Source organism: Dermacentor andersoni, chromosome 3 (genome assembly GCF_023375885.2).
Source record: "Dermacentor andersoni chromosome 3, qqDerAnde1_hic_scaffold, whole genome shotgun sequence".
In the NCBI taxonomy this organism is placed as follows: domain Eukaryota; kingdom Metazoa; phylum Arthropoda; class Arachnida; order Ixodida; family Ixodidae; genus Dermacentor; species Dermacentor andersoni.
Genome location: NC_092816.1, coordinates 156,220,971 through 156,239,620, shown reverse-complemented (window position 1 = coordinate 156,239,620; position 18,650 = coordinate 156,220,971). Strand labels below are relative to the sequence as shown.

At 47.8% G+C, this 18,650-nt stretch overlaps 1 protein-coding gene across 2 annotated transcripts in view; it reads right to left on the bottom strand.

Moving 5' to 3' along the window:
- The window catches only part of LOC126524565 (3-beta-hydroxysteroid sulfotransferase-like), a 99,122-nt gene that overhangs the window by 75,383 nt on the left and 5,089 nt on the right, over positions 1-18,650 (bottom strand). The window contains exon 2 of one of the 2 annotated variants that reach the window (XM_055067381.2): positions 10,302-11,291. The exons of the other annotated variant lie outside the window; for it this stretch is intronic. Within the exon in view, the coding sequence (XP_054923356.1) occupies positions 10,317-11,276 (960 nt within the window). The 5' untranslated portion in view covers positions 11,277-11,291 and the 3' untranslated portion in view covers positions 10,302-10,316. Of the gene's footprint in view, positions 1-10,301; positions 11,292-18,650 lie in introns of those variants that run through there. 2 annotated transcript variants of the gene reach the window in all.

Below are 18,650 nucleotides of genomic sequence, written 5' to 3'. Positions count from 1 at the left end.
TTCCATATTCCTAGTCTCGTTGATGATTGCTCCTCTTCCTTGATAGCCTGGGTCTTTGTGCAAGCTACACTGAAGTGATCGATTGCAGAATCTGGTTTTGCTGCCACACTTGGTTGTGGTAACTGTGTTACGTTTCTCAGATGTGGGGTCCTGGTCAGTTGCATTGGTAAGCAGTCCCTCGAGGTAAGCATTTGCTCCTGCAGTCCGCAAGGCGACATAGACTCCCAGTATACACACACCGTAACTGGTACGCCCCGTTCGTTTTGGCCTGCTGCAGCCATGGGCAAATTGTGCTTGTGGCCTACCTCGGCCATGATTTGCTCAAAACGGAGACCAGCATATGTGCTTACATGGTTCGAAGTGTATGAAGTTGATAGCCGTATGGGTGGAAAGGCCCGCAAGAATGGCTGCCGAAGGTGATGCCCACAAAAGCGACTTGTCCACATTGTGACAAAGTGGGACACAAAGTGTGAGCCTTACATAGCGGCCCCGAAAGAAAATAAATGTGCAGGTTGGAAAGGAGTTAACGCTAAAATGCCGGGTAGTCCATGTCGCTGTGTTGGTTGCGGCAGCAGATGCCTGCGTCACCTGATTGCTTCGCAATGGAAGTTGCTCATCTTCAACGGCAACTGTTGGTTCAAACAGGTGCGAGGCTCTGTCCAATCTGTTTGTACCGCAGGTTGTCGCTCGTTACCAGACCACCACATGCGACAAAGGCAAGCATTATGCCTGTAAGATGGTTCGTAGCCAATGTATAATGTATTGTCTGAACCTCATGCGGTGACTGATTGCTGTTTAATTTTGCTGTTATGTCACTTGGTTACGGTCGCAGTTTTATGTTTTTCGAATATCGTGGCCTGGTCGGTTGCACTGGGTAGCAGCCTCTCGTAGTAAGCATTTGATCCTGCAGTTTGCACAGCGACATAGACTCCCAATTTACGCACACCGTGATTCGTGCTCCCCGTTCACCCTTTCCTGCTGCAGCCATGGGCAAATTGTGCCTCTGGCCTTTCTCGGCCGTGATTAGGCATGAACGGAGACCAGCATACGTGCTTACATGGTCGGACGTGTATGAAGTTGGGTGGAAAGGCCCGCAAAAGTGGCTGATGAAGGTGGTGCCCACGAATGCGACTTGTCCATATTGAGACAATGTGGGACACCAAGTGTGAGCCACGCATTAGCAGCCTCCGAAAGAAAAGAAACGTGTAGGTTGGAAAGGAGTCAATGCTAAAATTATGGGTAGTCCATGTCGCTGTATAGGCTGCGGCAGCAGATGCCTGCGTCACCCGATTGCTTCGCACTGCAAGTTGCTCTTCTTTAACAGCGACTATCGCTGCAAACAGGTGGGACATTCTGTCCAATCTGTTTCTGCTGCTGGTTGTTGCTCGTTACTAGACCACCACGTGCGACGAAGGCAAGCATTACGCCTGTAGGTAGGCAGCTGAATGTACCGTAAGAGACCCGTGTATGTGAATGCTCACTGTTGTCATATGGTTTGTAGCCAATGTATAATGTATTGTCTGAACCTTATGTGGTGATTGATTGCTGTTAATTTTGCTGTTATGTCACTTGGCTACGGTCGCAGTGTTATATTTTTAGAATATTGCGGCCTGGTCGGTTGCACTGGGAAGCAGTCTCTCGAAGTAAGCATTCGCTCCTGCAGCCTGCACAGCGACATAGACTCCCAATTTTCATGCACCGTGATTCGTGCTCCCCGTTCGCCCTTTCCTGCTGCAGCAATGGGCAAATTGTGCCTGTGGCCTTTCTCGGCCGCGATTAGGCATGAACGGAGACCAGCATACGTGCTTACATAGTCCGATGCGTATGAAATTGATAGCCAGATGGTTGTAAAGGCCCGCAAAAGTAGCTGATGGAGGCGATGCCCACGAAAGCGACTTGTCCATAGTGAGACAATGTGAGACACCAAGTGTGAGCCACACATTAGCGGCCCCCGAAAGAAAAGAAACGTGCAGGTTGGAAAGGAGTGAACGGCTAAAATCTGGGGTAGCCCATGTCGCTGTGTAGGCTGCGGCAGCAGATGCCTGCGTCTCCCGATTGCTTCGCAATGCAATTTGGGCATTTTTAACGGCGACTGTCGCTGCAAACAAGTGGCACACTCTGTCGAATATGTTTCCGCTGCTGGTTGTTGCTCGTTAACCTGACCACCACGTGCGACGATGACGGTGAGCCGTTTACGAGCTCGCGTCAATGATTCCAGCGTATCTCGACATGCAAATTTTATTTCTGCTATTGCACGAGAATGTACACTGCTTGTCTTCTGCCAATAAAGTCGCGCGTTCTGTTCACTCACTTGTGGCTTGTTTGTATGTGCGTCAGTAGAGGCTCTTGGCAATTAGAACGCACCAGCTACGCGGCAGCGAAGGCATTGAGGCATGCCGCATAGCCTGCAGGGCAAGAACGGCGCGTACCAGCGTACGCGACCGGCAAGAAACGGCCATATTGAATTTTGCTCTAAAAAAAAAATTGCACTTCCGCTTCCGGATTGAGCAACGTCATCTGGCGTCCGCCTAAGTAAGTTCCATGCGCTGCCGCTGCTTATTTTCGAACCACGGCGGAAGGTACAGTTTCCCTTCTCTAATTTGGTTCTTCATTCTATGCTGCCGCTACACCGCTGCTTCGTCTCCGCAACGAGAGCCGCCATCTTTTCGCCCGTACCGTATTGTTTTTCTGCAAGTCTGCGCACGCAGCTCATCGGTGGATGCACGGCTGCACGGCGTCGCAATGCGGTCTGCGTCATTTTCTCGTGTTCGCACAATCGGTGTGAGACATGTTGCATGTGAAATGTTTGATAGAAGTGCCTCACGTTCAAGTGAAGCGGCCGTAGGGGTGCTATGGCGGTGTGCCCCGTTCTCGGAAGCGTCGTCGGGTTTTCGGCATGCAGATTTCAGGTACGTACAAATGCGTTTCGCCCTGCTATTAAGCTCCGGAGCCAAGCGTGCAATATTCCATGTGAAAGATGCAGTGCCCGTCATCATGGTGTGAATTTGCTTCTTTACAATGTAGTTTACTTTCGCGCACATACTCGTAAGTTTCAAAGGGGCAAATAGCGAACTCTCAACGCGAACTCGTATTATTGTGTTGCCGTTGTTTGAGTTCTTGTCGAGGTAAATCCAGTTCTCTGTAGCGAATATCTGGTCGACTACTTGGCCAGTCTTCGTGGGCCGATCCCGAAGATAGTGCAGTAAAAGTAAAGGAGCCATATCCAACGCACATGTTAGAATGTGAAGCTGCTGATGAAACGTTATATGCGACTAACAGTGATGCGTAGAATTAATCTTGTGTAATCTTGCGCAATGTTATTCCACAACAAAGGTACCAACTTAAATGTAATGACAATTTCATGTAATGCCATGAGCAGGCAATATAGGTCACTCGGCACGTTTCTGAAAAGACAAATTGCTGCTGGTGGCTATGTGGCCTTTTAGACTACTTGGGTCAATGGGTATATGCCGCTGGTTTGCCTGCCCGAACGGACAAGTTTGTCACTGCATTTAGGATATTGACATGTGCCCATACTTGATGAATCCCCCGGAGTGGCTGTGTCAATGCGACACAGGGGTTATGCAGCCTAAAATATCGTAAAGCGATATCACCTCATTCATAACAGGCACCTCCGGGCCAAGCGCGTATGCTAGAAGTAAAGCAATAGCAAGGAAGTTGCAGCCGGGATAGTAGGGATATGCGAGTGGGTGGGAGGGTGCTGCAAGGGGGGCGCAGTGAGAACAACAAGATATAGTGTGTCATGGTATCATTCAGCATTGTGGTTGGCAACGAGATTGCCACTTCGTGCGTCTGCTGATGTGCTGATGTGGTCATAAAGTTTCTTGATTCAAGGATGGCATGGACATCAGAAGCAGATTACACAAGAAAGCTATCGCTGACTTTTTGTTTGTGTGACACCTTTTATGAGCAAAGGAGTGTCACAGATTCATTAGGTTGCTGTGCAGGGCTGATTGACTTAAGAGCAGTGACAGAAGGGGACATAAGCGACCTCCGATGGCTTTACCTCTCAGCCAATTGTCCAACGGTACAATAGAGAAAGAGAACTCTCTACCTCGATAGCGCGGTCGCATCGCCAATTGCTATGACTGGCTCACGCCGCGCTTTGCAGCGTATATGCAGGGTGATCATTTTAATGCGCGAGCATTACATGGCTACTTGTGCGACCGATCTGTCATCAGAAACCTGTGGCATAAAAACGGCATACAATTTATGTCTTCATATAAATAAAAAAACTAATGCAGAAACCCCGCTGGAGTTGTCTGAGTATCTGTAGGCATACCACGATATTTCAATTGCCCCACCAATAAATTTCAATTTGGCCCATCACCAAATTTCAAGCTGGACGACCCCCATATGTCAAGTTCGCCCACCCCCAAATTTCAAGCTTGCCCACCCCGAAATTTCAACCTGGCGCCGCCACAGATTTCAGCTGACCCACGCCTACTATAGGCTTCTTCATGCATTTTTTATCTATGGAGCCCTACGTATCTCTATGTGTATGCATAAATCTGATCAATTCGGTATTCTCTCAGATCATATTCTTCAGTTGTTCCTTATCTCTTGTAAAGTACCAATGATGTACATTTTGACTAATATAATGATTAAATATCTTACGTTCACAACTTATGCATTCATTTTATACAAGGTATTTCACTTTTCTTATGACGTACAGATTTTACTGGGGTATTCGCCAAAGAATGCTTACGCATTAAAAAACAGTGGATATGGAGACGATTCGGTCACACTCCACCACCGCCACTGCAATCACTCCGTAGCCGAGTACGCTAACTACTGTGCCACCGTTACATTGCTTCGCCGTTGAAAGAGACGACAGTGATGAATATCTTCGAACCTGTGCGCGTGGTTGGGTTCTGCCTAGCGCGTTATTCACCAGATAGAAGAGCGAGTGGCTGCAGCTGCTGGCTCTGCCTTTAGCGTTGTCCCGGACTAGCAGACGCCGTCGTAAAAACTCATGCACGACGAGGAATAACGTGCACAGCGCTTCAGGCACTCCTCGGACGACGACTACAACAACCCCCCCCCCCCCCCCCCCCATAGTATGAGGTAGACTTCGCCTTCGAACCCGATTAGAAAATGTAGTGTCAACGCGACGGTGCCACTCGCAATAGTATTGTCATCGTTAGGCAAAGTGTTGTCCTCGTGCTGAAAAGTGGTGTCATCGAAGAAGAACATTCAACGCAATGCACGTGAAACGCTATTGAGAACTCCACAAATAAACCTGAGCTGAGAGATCGCCATATGGTCGGTTTGTCGTCTTGCGTTGTTGCGCGCTCGTAAGCAGCAATATTAACGTCGTAAACGTGACGCAGCAGCACTGAAAACACAACAACGTTTCACCGACACTAAACTCGGCGACATACCTCGGCGATACACTCAGCGGCAAGTAATGCTCTCGCACTCACACGTCACAAGAATTGCTTAGGTGCCCCCAATGGAACGGTGGCGCATTGGTTAGCGCACTCGGCTGCGGAGCGGTAGCAGTGACAGCGGGGTAGAGGATCAGCGTGTGCTGTCGCCTCGCGAACTGCTATGACCGACTGACGCCACGCTCTGTAGGCTATATACGGGATGATCATTTTTAAGTTGTGCGGAATTTTTAAAAATTGCCTGTTACATAAAACGTAATTCTAGTCTTTGAGCTGCATTATTCAGAGAGAGCGACATTTCTTGCCCGAGAAATCCAAACACACATTCAAGTCAATAAAATTCCAGTAATTAACTTCCCAATGAAAAACTTTGCGGCGCATATTGCAATTTATGAATTGTAGCCGGTGATATGGGCCATCAAACTCGCCCTAAATATGTGCTTTCGTTTCACTCGTAATGAAGAAGAGAATAACGGAAGCGCAAGCAGCATCGCCAACAGGGTGCGCGAGACAGTGCTTGACAGACAGCATTGAAGCACCAGTGCTCTTCATGGCGGATCTTTCTGGATTAACGGCCCACGTCGAATAAACCTCTTTGCAAGTGGTGGAGGAGCGGGGGTCTCCACAAAGCCTGCACCCTGGAAGTCCGATTCCGCACGCTACCGTCGGCCATGTCAGCCGACGGCACCACCAACGGCCGTTCTTTGTTCCCGCGCGCTCCGCCAGAGAGACCTCGCTGTGCTCAGTGGCAAAGATGACCACGATGTCGAGGACAGGCTTACATGGTATGAGCACGCACAATAAATGAGATCATACCAAGTAGCTGAAGAACGACATCTTTTACTTCTCGGACGTGGAAAAGTTGTGGTATAAGAGCTACGAAACAGACTTTGAGACCTGGTCCGCTTTCAAAGCGTCGTTCTTGGATGCTTTCGGCCGCCCTACCGTCGGGAAGATTCACGTCGTACAATGTTTTGGCGCTATGGCACAACATCTTCGTGAGACATTTACGAGTTATGTTGAGGACGTCTTCGACCTGTGGAAGGGTATCGACGATGACGTCGTTCAGATGCATCTCGCGAAGTTCCCTCTCACTGTGGCCGAAGTTGTCACACTGTGTCAGAGTTAAGATGAATTTTGGAAGCGACGAGATCGGACCCGGCGTCGATATCAACGCGACAAGCCACTCGCCGTGCGGGCAGTCGGCCGCCACTCGTCCCTCTTCACACAAATCAAAGCGATCGTACGTGAAGAGGTCGCTCTTTTAGTTTTTTTTTTTCTGAACGAAACGCTCTGTTGTGCATTGAGGCACTAAAGAACACTAAAGAACGCCCATCTATTTCTTTCCACACTTTAGCAAATACAACCTTGAGACTGGTGTAATCCACGAGATTTATTTCAAATGGATACATCCTGAAAACTCACCGGTTACAATACGCAAATCACAATATGTACCGTAATGTAGTTAAATAAGAAGTTGAATCGTGAATTTTTGTTAATTAGTTGAATATGTGTTTTGATTTCTTGTACTACTAGTGTCCGCCTCTTCGAATAGTCGAGCTCAAGGACAAGAATTATGGTATGTGCCACAATCGAATTTTCAATATTCCAAGAAACATAAAAATGATCAGCCGTACAAACGTGGCGGTTCGACTGCGACACAGACAGGACATACCAAGAAAGCAACATTATCGCACCAGAGCTTGGACGCTAACTGAGTGACGAGGAGAGAGCAAATGTACACCATTAAAGACCTGTTTGTTCTTATGGCTTAACAATCACACTGACATGACGCACTCGGTGCGGTGTCCCAACAGTAACTGTTATGTAGAACGTTCTCTATACGCATTCGGTGTGTTAATTCTCGCCCCAGTGCTGGTCGGCATCGCAGGCCTTGGTTCAGTCTTTGTCGCAGTCGTGGGACGATGACGACGACGAGGCTTCTACGCTGTAGTCCGTGCAACCCCGTGAGGAGTCGTTGGTAGTCAGCAAACGGCGCGCCAAAATTCCCGTGTACGGTCAGCGACACAACCTCCGCATGGCTGCCAGCACAAGCTCGTCACCAGTCCGAGTGCTTCGGGCAGCAGAATAACCGGCCATGTACAGCAGCAAGTACGTCGTCAACATCGGTAATGGTGCACATGTTGCAAGCTGCGGACCCTGGCACGGCCCAGGAACGCCAGCGTCCAGAGCACTTCGGTCGTGCAACAGCAGGCCGAGGACCTCGCGTGGCAGGATTGCAGCGGCTATTGGAGCAACCTGCTGATGCCCCAGTATTCACCTTCACTGAATCCCACACCAATAGGAACTTGACGGCAAACTCATGTGCGCTATTCTCGAACTACGCAACGCGTGGAATGAGTGCTTTTACTGTCTCCTTTTTTCGTCAAGCTTTCAACCTGCCGGATAAACTGAAAAGTCCTTTGAGCGTGGCGGTCACAGTAAGCCTGCACCGAGGTGAAACAGTTTAAAAGAAGCCTGCTGCAAGCGAGAGGTAGAACAGGTGATAGGGGAAAGCCAAAGAGCTCCGTTTGCTCCACTTCCGCACCGAAGAGCTGAAAATTTTAGGAAAAAAGCACGAAGTCGCAGTGACGAAACTGCGATGTCGAGTTTCATTCTGCTATACGTGCCCCGATTTGGCCTGGCTATTTCCCCATTGTGCCATTTTCAAAGCGGATCGTCGTTTCTCTTCACTCAGAAAAAGAACACCCCAAATTAGTCTGAGACAGCACGGTTTACCATTAGACTTTCCTTCTCTGCTGTTTTTCATGGCTTCGGTACTAGTACAGTTACGCATATATATATATATATGCATCGCCATAGTTCGTTCAAGAATCGCACTGATTTCTTTGCTCGTCTTATTCTGCTTTTGTTTCGTTGCAGGTCTTTGCTTTTCAGAGACTTTTAATACTGTTCACTCATAGATACTGTTTCAGAAAATGAGATTTCTACTTGCTTTAGTTTGGTTCTTGTTATCGTTAATGTACACGTTGAAATCCGCCTTTTGCGACGCGGAACTGCACATGCGCGGCGCCCTAGTGGCTGAGGACCGAAGCAATTTGGAAGGCTCACGGTTGGGATCGACTCCTCCGAGTGAGTGGAGTACGGCCGTGGCAGGCACTGCGCTTGTCAGTTCAATAGGGCGCCATCCGTTTCTCTTAGACTCTTACAGACCGGCTTTCTGGTTTACACGCGGGCATCCGCGATTACTCTCGAGCGTTCGATGGCTTATGTATAAAAGCTGACGCGCTTGACCCGTTGATCAGATTTCGACGATCGACGACTCTGTTCGCCGCTAACGTCGTGCTTTAGATGTAGCCTGTTTTTCTGGGCACAGGTTCTGCCAATAAAATTTTGTTTCGTCATTCACAGTATTGCTACTGTGTTCTTTGCCGTCCCTACTACGTGACAATATCGACGCTGTTTGTGTACACGCATCAGTTCAGAAACAGGACGCGGTCGACCGCTATGTTCGTACCGCGGCGCGTTCTAACAGGAAGACAGGCGCCCCACAAACAGGGGGTATCATCGATTTTGGTCATTCTGTTCATTTTGTTTTTGCATTTTTGTAGATGTACAGACACTTTATGTGGGTAAATAAAGTATGCAACTTGTCATTCTGTTGGCCTCCCCATTGCCTCTATATGTATGTACGCCTAGCACATGGCACACCCTAAAGCAAGACATGCAGTGGTAAAACGTGATATTCGCCCTAACAACTACACCTCATGCCCTATTCGAGTCATGCGTTTTTGTGCGTACTCATACTGTTTTATTACTTATTCACTTTAAGCCACAGGTACAGCGGTTTCAGGCCAAGGAGGAGCTTGTAAAGCGTTGCCGAAGCTTTTCTTCCAGCTATTTGTCACGCTGAAGAAACCTCTGGGTACAAAGCATTCACCAGCGTGCTCGATGGCTAGCTGACCATGCCAAATATGACGGCGTGTATACGTTGTTTCGGTCTTGTCTCACACGCTGCTTGTTTGGTCGCCAGTCTCGCGTGGGGCGGCTGTCGCGGCGCGTAGCGGCGCCTGCCAAATTGTTTCTCGTGGCCACCGCACGATCGCGCCACAATGCTTGGCAAAATGCGAATCAATTGTTTTATTTCTACTTTTGTTTGTTTCTTGTTATCATTAATGTACACGTTGAAATTAATTGTTTTATTACAAATATCAAGTCTACACAGCTCTTGGCTCATCTTCCTGAGAGAGTAGGTGCGACAGTACTAATGGTTGTCGCCATCAATAATTGGAAAGCGCCACTTTTACAAACCATGATGGCACAGCTTTAATCTCGACATTGTGATTGCTGTCAAGGATATCTCAGTGTCTCCTTGTTTGGGACGTACTGGTAAACTAACCGTATCTTATTCTTTTACAATTCTCTCTCTTTCTACGATTGTTCACTCCAATCGATACTGCAAGTAAGTACGCGATACTTAATCCGCATAGTACTGCTATGCATAATAGCATAGTACTATGCTATGCTATGCATAGTACTACTGCATAATAACTATCACGTCAATGCCTCGCTAATTATGAGTGAAACTATATTTTTCTTTTCTCTCTACCACATGGCATGGGGGTGCGCAAACAACCCAAGAGATCACAAGTACAGCAGCCATCAGAAGGCCAGCGGGAGGCTCTGCTGACTTGCCACAACCCTCAGGACCTGCTTTGGCTGCTGGTAATTGGGCCAGACCGTCGACAGAGAGCCACAATTTCCTGAAATAAGGAGGCCACTCACCTAGGGCAACCCCCCCCCCCCCTCCCAAGCATTGTCGTCCACTATAAAGTTTATTTCTTCCATTCTTGCTGGTTGCCGCTTTTAGCGAAATAATTCTGCCACGTGAGAGTTTTGAAACGCAAAACCATGCTCAGAGCGACAGAATGCGAGTGCAGCCATTTATTCGGAATTCTGCATGGTTCTGATCGCTTCAGCTCGAATGTCCTTCCATAGGTCCATGAAGGAGGACTCCTTCTCAGCCTCCAGAATCCGTTTCTCCATCATGCGGAGCAGATCGGGTGTGAAGTAATCCTTCCAGCCTCCTACTTTGCCACTCCTCACGAACGAGTACTTGTTCTCGTCTCCTTCATAGCCTTCGTTGCAGGTGATCTTCTTCCGCGAGAGCACCTCGTCCCACTGGGGTGTACCTTTACCGCTAAAGTCAACCACCACTACGCTACGCATATAACCCGGCTGTGATCTTTCCAGCACTTTTTCCAGCGACACTTCGTCCTCTTCCAGAGCTCGGCCATACTGCTCTCCCAGGAAATAGGCCAGCCTAATCACGACCTCGCGTTTGTTGTTTTTGAGTTCCTCGTAAGTCGCGAAGAACACGTTCGGCTGTTCCCTAAGAGCGTATCCCGCGGCTACGTGTTTGAAATAGTCGCCGTAGCCAAAGTTGCCACTTACAAAAGCGTCGACTAGGTCTTCAAACGTTCCGTCATGAAATTCGAAGGAGCTAATGTTGATCGCCATGTTGTAGAAGGAGACGCAGACATCCCATGGATTGCGGGCGAGGTAGACGTACTTTCCTTCTCCGGTCATTACGCGCTTTTCCAACGGCAGGTGTGTAGCGAATGTTCTCAGTGGTAGAGACGAGGTCCAGTCCTTGATGTCCATGTACTCCAGGAAGCGCCATTCTTTGGCGAACTCCTCGTACGAGGGGATCGGTTGTCCCTTCCTGAGTATGAGGTGCGTGATGTACATCAACCAATGCGTTCCACTCTTAGGGAATGTTATTTGCACGACGTCTCCGTTCTGCGCTCTGAACTTGAGATTTTCTCTTAGCGCGTCTGGATTGACGTTATTACATCTCGGAACTCCGTCGATTATTTGGTGGGCTGGCCTTCGCCGCTGCATCGTCGCCAGGTGCCTCTGAAAACAGCAGTAGAAAGTTATCAGCGGCTCGTCTATAACTTTTTTTTGGACACTATGAGGTGTTTAATAGACCGTAAAGAGAAACACCAAATCTTATTAGACTGATTTCAAAGGTCGATTTTCCGCAATTTCGCGGGTATACGTAAATTAATGGTACAAAAAACTAGGGAAAGTTCCCTCACTCGAATTTCGTGCTAATGTCACAGCGCCGGCGGGCCACACAAATTTACAAATTTCAAAGTCTTTGTAACTAAATTAGCATTCTCGCGTTATTTCACGCAGTGTTTGATGCCCCACCATATGCTTATCCACCTGTTTTTCCCGAGATCGTCAAGAAAGAATGAAGCCATTAGAATTTCTACTGAGCGGGCTAGAATTGAACTAACGTCACACGGGTTACTATAACAAAGCAGCCCAACGCACTAGCGAGTTGCGCCACGAAATCATTGGGTATCTGCCACTCCTTAATTAACTTTTACTTTGTACCCGGTTTTAATCTGATTATTTCTATTTTCTTCAAACACAAAACGTTTACATTTAAACTCCGACGCACAAATTGTTAACGTGCTTATTATTATTATTATTATTATTATTATTATTTTTGTGCAGCTAATTGAACCACCCGATTCATGGCCAATCCCCCACTGTGGCTATGTGCCACGACCACTCATGACAACAACAACAACAACGCCTTTCACTCCAATGCTTTAGCGAGTTGCGCCATGATTGAAGTGGGTACGTGCCATTCTTCGACAAAGCTCTTTCACGCCAAGTCAAGTCGCTGGGTATGCGGCCAGCGAGGAAACAATGACGCATCTCGGAGACCATGCGCGAACTTTTTGCGAACGCCGCTAGACGGCGCAGTGTGTCCCGAGGGGAGTGCGAGACAGGAGCCCCGCTGCAGTAGGCGCCTCATGGAAGACGCGTTTCGGGGGTGGTGATATGTTGTATTGCAGCATTGCTACATTGCCAATTGTTCTTGCGCAGTTTCGAACTCACCGAGCATCTTGTGACGTTAAGAGTAGTTAAGAGTAAGGGTAATTTACTAATACAGCTGCAATAGATTCTTTCTTTTTAGGTTCCCTTTAACTGACGTCTGTCCCCGAAAGAAAAGACAACAAACAAAACACACTAGAGTACAATATATATATTTCGAAAATATTTCACGAAGCGCTCAACCGTGGTACATACTAAGAGCGTCACATATGCTGTACACATGCTGGAACGCTAAGTTTCGACGAACACACGTAACACACCATCCCAGCGAGAATCGGGACCCTCCCTCCACATATAACGATATCATAAAGCACTTTTATCTAGACCGCGGAATATTCAGCACACCTCACAATAACCTCACCAGGCCTCAAGCCCTGACATTCAGAATGCTTCAAACAAACACGTACCCCACGCAGAACAGACTACATCACTACATGCCTGACCTATACAAAACATCATATTGCGAAAATTGCCATAGCACACTAGATGTACATCACTTGCTCTGGCCGTGTGGTCGGACCCACGCAAGCAAAGATCAAGACTCCGCCAGGCTACAAGAAGCATTACGGAGCACGGACCTGGCGGAGCAGCTCTGTGCTGTCCAGCGAGCCCACGATGCGGCCAGGGAGTTACAACTCCCGGTCCCATCGTGGGAGTAGTCCGCTCTATGGGACCTTGCGCCCCGTAGCTCGCAGGACTTTTCAATAATGTTACTCCATCCATCCATCCACGTAAAATCCCTAACGTGGAAAAGTAATCAGGGCCTTCAAATAATATAAAGAAAAGGAAAATCACAAGAGAGAACTACGCGTGGATTTCACGCGAATAAAAGAACGCGAGAATTATTCCTTTACCTAAAATGCAAGTGACTGGGTACGCGGTCGACAACATAAGACCGATTGCGTTAACATCAAATATAGTGATACATAATGAAAGGGTGCTTACTGAGCATATAATAGAGTTTATTAATGAAAATAAGCTGTTGACGTTCTCTGATATTGTATTTAGTTCTGGTTATTCAATATGGTACGCGCATGTAGACCTTCAAAGTCGCATTAACATCGCCTGGCACAAAAACCAGTTTGCGGCTTTAGTTACCTTAGATATACCTAAAACCTATGATATTATTGAACCTAAAATATTATAACTCGGTTACAGGGCCACGGCTTTCCAGGTTAGATTATAGCATGTTTGAATGAATTATTTTTTAAAGAGAAAGAATTGTAGTGCTTCCCAAGTGGCTTTTCTCCGCGTAAACACAAGCAAACAAGAGGTGCCCCTCAGGCATTGGTACTTTCACCGATATATCTGAATATTTTATTGAGCAGAATCCCCGTTCGCTCAGGTGTCAGACAACATTGCATTTTTTTGCTATGCCTATGCCTTTACGAAATTTTGCAGTCGTATCTAAGAGACCTGGTAGGCTAGCTGGATAATTAGCATTCCCAGTACACATATCAATTTCAACTTTAACTTTATTGATTGTTCTAGTATACACAAGAAACGGCCTCCTTGGCTAAAAGCTGCCATAAGCAGCTTGACTGGACCCAAGAGACGTCGCTTAACTTTAATCTAGAATATGTCCCACAACTAGAGTCACTCTCAAGTGCCTTGAAGTTATTTATAACGGCACTCTTAACTGGCGTCCCCGTATTGAATATATTGCGGCAAAATAATTTTGTGCAATTTAAATTTTGCGCAAGCTGAGCAATCGAAGATAGCGTATGCGAAGGTAATCACTATCGAGGTTATATAAAATGTCCGTTCGTCCGGTATTAGAATTTGGCTCAGGTGTGCCACCATAGACGCTTCGGCCACTGCCTTTGTTCAGAGGCACTACGTTTGTTCTTTGGACGTCCAAATACGTTAAAAATGGCGTATTATACCTGGAAACGAGAATGCTTCCCACTTGTACCGATTTCACCTTTTGACCGTTCATACTTTCTTAAGACTATATGAATCACAATTAGGCCGTGCTCAAATAATTTTCATCTCCGATCCAGAATGTTTTATTTCCCGTTCATTGGCCCAGGTTTTTAAGACACCACATATTATATTGGTGCAAACATTACTTGTGCCACTAGATGTACAGATTCGCGATATGCTTCCAAGCAATAGGCGTTAATATCCGCGTAAATTGAATTCAGTTACATTTTTCCAAACCATGCGTATCAACTACCATACGTCATCTGTAACGCATAATATAGGACCATCTCAACACAATAGCAATAAACGTGATCATTGCGACAGATGCATCGCAGGGCAGGGAAAAAGCTGGCATTGGAATATTTTGCCCTGCACTCGACGGCTCGAAATCAGGTGGCCTGATTTCGTGCCTATTTTTCTGGCTGTGCTTGTAGCAGTTATTATAGCTTTACGTAAATTAGACCAATGACTACAACAGCTGCTACTGTTACTGACTGTATGCTCTAGTCTTACCGTGTCTAGAGATTCACCCATGCTAAAACTCTCACTCGCTAGTTCCTGCCCATTTGCAATCTGTTCATTTGATTCGGCTACCCGGTCATAAAGACTTTTTTTATGAAATTGCGGATTCACTGGCTAGGACGTCACTTTTCCGCCCAGTCCTTCCTATTCTACCAGTGACGGCACAGATCACGGCGGCTAGATTTCAGATACGATGAATTATGAAAGCCTTATTAGACGCAGTACTCACTGCTTCTCAAGAATATAGGCACCTAGCATTTCCCTGGCCTAGTGATTCTCGTAACACAAAGATGTTCCAGGTCTCCCTCCCCACATTATCACATTGCCGCCTTCCCTCCCTGAACTTTATTTACACAGGTCGGGTTTGGCTCCCTCCCTTCTCTGCCCCTTTTGTATTGAGGAAGAAACAATCCATCACTTCCTTCTATATTATCATTGCTTTTCTTAAGCAAAAAAAGAATAAAAGTTGGAAATACCTCTTCGAAGTCTTCCTCGACTTAACAGAACCTGTTATTCTTTTATTTAACCTGACGTGGTGACTTAGCGGCTATGGAATTGTTACGGAAGGCTGAAAGAAGAAAAGGACGAAGGTGGATCGGAGACGCTGGCTTCGCCTTAGAAAAATTTATTATTGAATCAAACCGATTTCATTGATGACCATATTATTCTATTCATTCCTCCTCTATTGCCTCACTGATTTATTAAATATAATTATTTTTTTTTCCTCTACGTAGCATGACAATCTACTGAACCGTTTCGATTTTCCTTCGCCTAAATTCATGTAACAAAATTTTAGATTTTTACCTCCTTTTCTGAACACACAAGCAAAGTCTGCCCGACTCTTGGCCAATCCCCGCGAGTGGGTAAGCGCCAAACTCAAGGACATCATCATCATCATCATCATCATCTTCTGCATGCTGTTAGTGGTCAGCCATTTTAACTACTCGGACTCAGCCTGTATATATATTGTACACATAGTCTTTCTATACTCGCAACATCCCCGTAACATATTGGTGGGAGGTGCCGGGTACCACGGCTGGATACGGAGCTCCGATGTGGACGTTGCATCGCCGTCCGCAACATGAATGACGGGGAGCACGCGGATCAACATCAACAGCGGCCTCCAAAGTCACCGTCGCCCGCTTCGTCGCTGTCACCTTCGGTTGTGGTGGTGCAACCCAAGGATCCTGGAACTTTCTGCGGGACCGATGGCGCCGACCTCGAAGAGTGGGTGGCTGTGTACGAACGCGTGAGTGGAATCAACAGATGGGACCGAACGCTTATGCTAGCTGACCTGTTGTTCTGCCTACGAGGCACGGCAAAGGTGTGGTACAAAAACCACGAAGAGGAGCTAACCAGATGGGACCAATGTAAACAGAAGTTGACAGAGTTGTTTGGCAAACCATCCGGCCGTAAAATTTCCGCAAAGCAGGAACTGGCCTCCCGTGCCCAATATACCACGGAGTCCTACGTCTCGTACATCCAGTACGTGCTGGCACTTTATTATAAAACCGATCACGACATGACAGAAGCTGAGAAGGTCGGGAACGTGCTTAAGGGCATTGCTGACAACGCCTTTAGTCTGCTTATGTGCAAAAGCTGCTCTACAGTTGATGCTATTAATAAAGTGTGCCGACAATTCGAGCAGGCAAAAGCCGACGCGTCTTGCACCCATTCGCGAGACTTCGCAATACTGCTGCAACGTCGATGTGTGAAGATCAACCCGCACAGCAGCATGCATCGCCATCACAGGAGGTGGTGTGAATCGTTCGACGTGAACTGGATGCGATGACACCCGCAGCTTTCTGTTCGCGTAGCGCTGAAGCTACCACCTTCTCCGTTCCTCTCGTACAAGCCATCGTTCGCCAGGAACTTGAGAACATTGGTTTACATTCTGTACGTGCTGTCGCCAATCCCAGAACTAACGAACGCCCTTCCACTATTTTCGCTCCACTCTGACACTTCTCTCCGCGTTATGGCAAACCGACTGAGTGGAGAACTGTGCACGACCAGCCGATCTATGTCACCTGTCGCCGCATTGGTCATGCCGCCCGATACTGTGGCAACTCGTGGACCTCAACACCTCGCACGCCGACCAACCTGAGCCGTTTTGATGGAATTGACCGCAATGTTTCGCCCACCGCCGAGTCTAACAGCGCCGCCAACTCTTCTAGGAACATATGGTACAGTCGCTCACCATCACCGCGCTTACACCAGTCTCGTTTACCACAAACACCTCGTTCATCTTCCCGTTCGCCGCAGCCACGTCGCCTTTCGTCCCCTGTGGCGTTTGGCCGCACCCTTTCGGAAAACTAAGAAATGCAGCCCTCGGAGCTGTTGCTGCATTGCCTACTACCTCAGCAAATCCTCTATCTCTGCCCACAAGAAGTGTAATAGACGTTAAAATAGACGGCGTACCGTTCCAAGACACTCGTCGACAATGGAACCCACGTATCTACGATGAGTGCTAGCCTACGTAGACGTTTAAAGAAGGTCCTCACCCCAGCAGCTGCCCGAGTGCTTCGTGTGGCGGACGGCGGCATGCTCGTTCTTCGAATGTGTACTGCGCGTTTCATTATAGCCGGCTGCCCTACTTCTGTTCTCTTTGCTGTGATCGACAACTGCCCTCATGACGTTATCCTTGTATTGGACTTTTTATGCACTCATTCTGCTCCTATCGACTGCGCGACCGGCGTTCTTAAGTTGGAACTGCCTCAACTCGCCGATGCTCCGAGCACCGCCCCACCGCATTTGTGCTCGCTTCACGATGGGCATATGTCACCCGAGGCAGTTACTTACGTCACTTTGACCGCCCAGCCACAGGTTCCTGACGGTGAATATGTGCTTCGCCCCATCATCGAAGTGCTTTTGACCCGGAACGTTGCTGGTCCGCATGCGTTGGTCACGGTTACTAATAACGACGCCGTTCTACCGCTTCTGAATTTCAGCTTGTGCCCTCAAGTGATTCCGGCCAGGATGTTCTTGGCCAGCATTTCTAGTGGTTCCAAATTTGACACTGAGAGTCTGAATACCGAAAGTGGCTTATCAGCGCCAATTGCAGCTCACAGGTCTGGTTCCTTAACAGATGACTTCGAGAAAACGATTGCACCTGACCTCACCTCTGCATAGGCCACAGAAATACGTCACCTGCTTGAGTCATGCAGTGACATCTTCGATTGCGGCGACATGCCTTTAGGCCAAACATCTGTTGTTCACCACCGTGTGAACACTGGAGGCCCGAATCCTATTCGTCGGCGTCCCTACCGTTAACGCATGTTGAAAGTCGAGTCATCCAATCAGAATTGGATAAAATGCTCCGCTAAGGGGTCATCGGGCCATCAGCCAGCCCTTGGGCTTCGCCTGTCGTCCTTGTGAAAAATAATGATGGTACTGCGCGTTCTTGCGTCGATTACCACCACTTAAACAAGATCACGCGAAAGACGTCTAACCACTACCACGCATCGATGACGCCTTGGACTGCTTCAACGGAGCTAAATACTTCTCGTTCATCGATCTTCGTTCCGGCTACTGGCAGATTTCAGTTGGTGAAATGGACCGCGAGAAGACGGCCTTCATCACGCGGGATGGCTTATATCAGTTCAATGTCATGCCCTTTGGCCTATGCAATGCTCCTGCGACATTTGAACGTATGGTGGACTCTGTTCTGCGAGGCAGCAAATGGACCGCCTGTCTTTGTTATCTTGACGACGTTATTGTCTTTTCTCCCACATTCGGCAGCCACCTTATCCGACTCGCTGCAATTCTTGCGGTCTTCCAATAAGCCGGCCTTCAACTGAACTCCACGAAGTGTCACTTCGGGTACCGTCAGATTAGCGTGTTGGGACACCTCGTTTACGCATCTGGTGTCTAACGAGATCCGGAAAAAGTTCGCGTGGTACGCAGTTTCCCTGT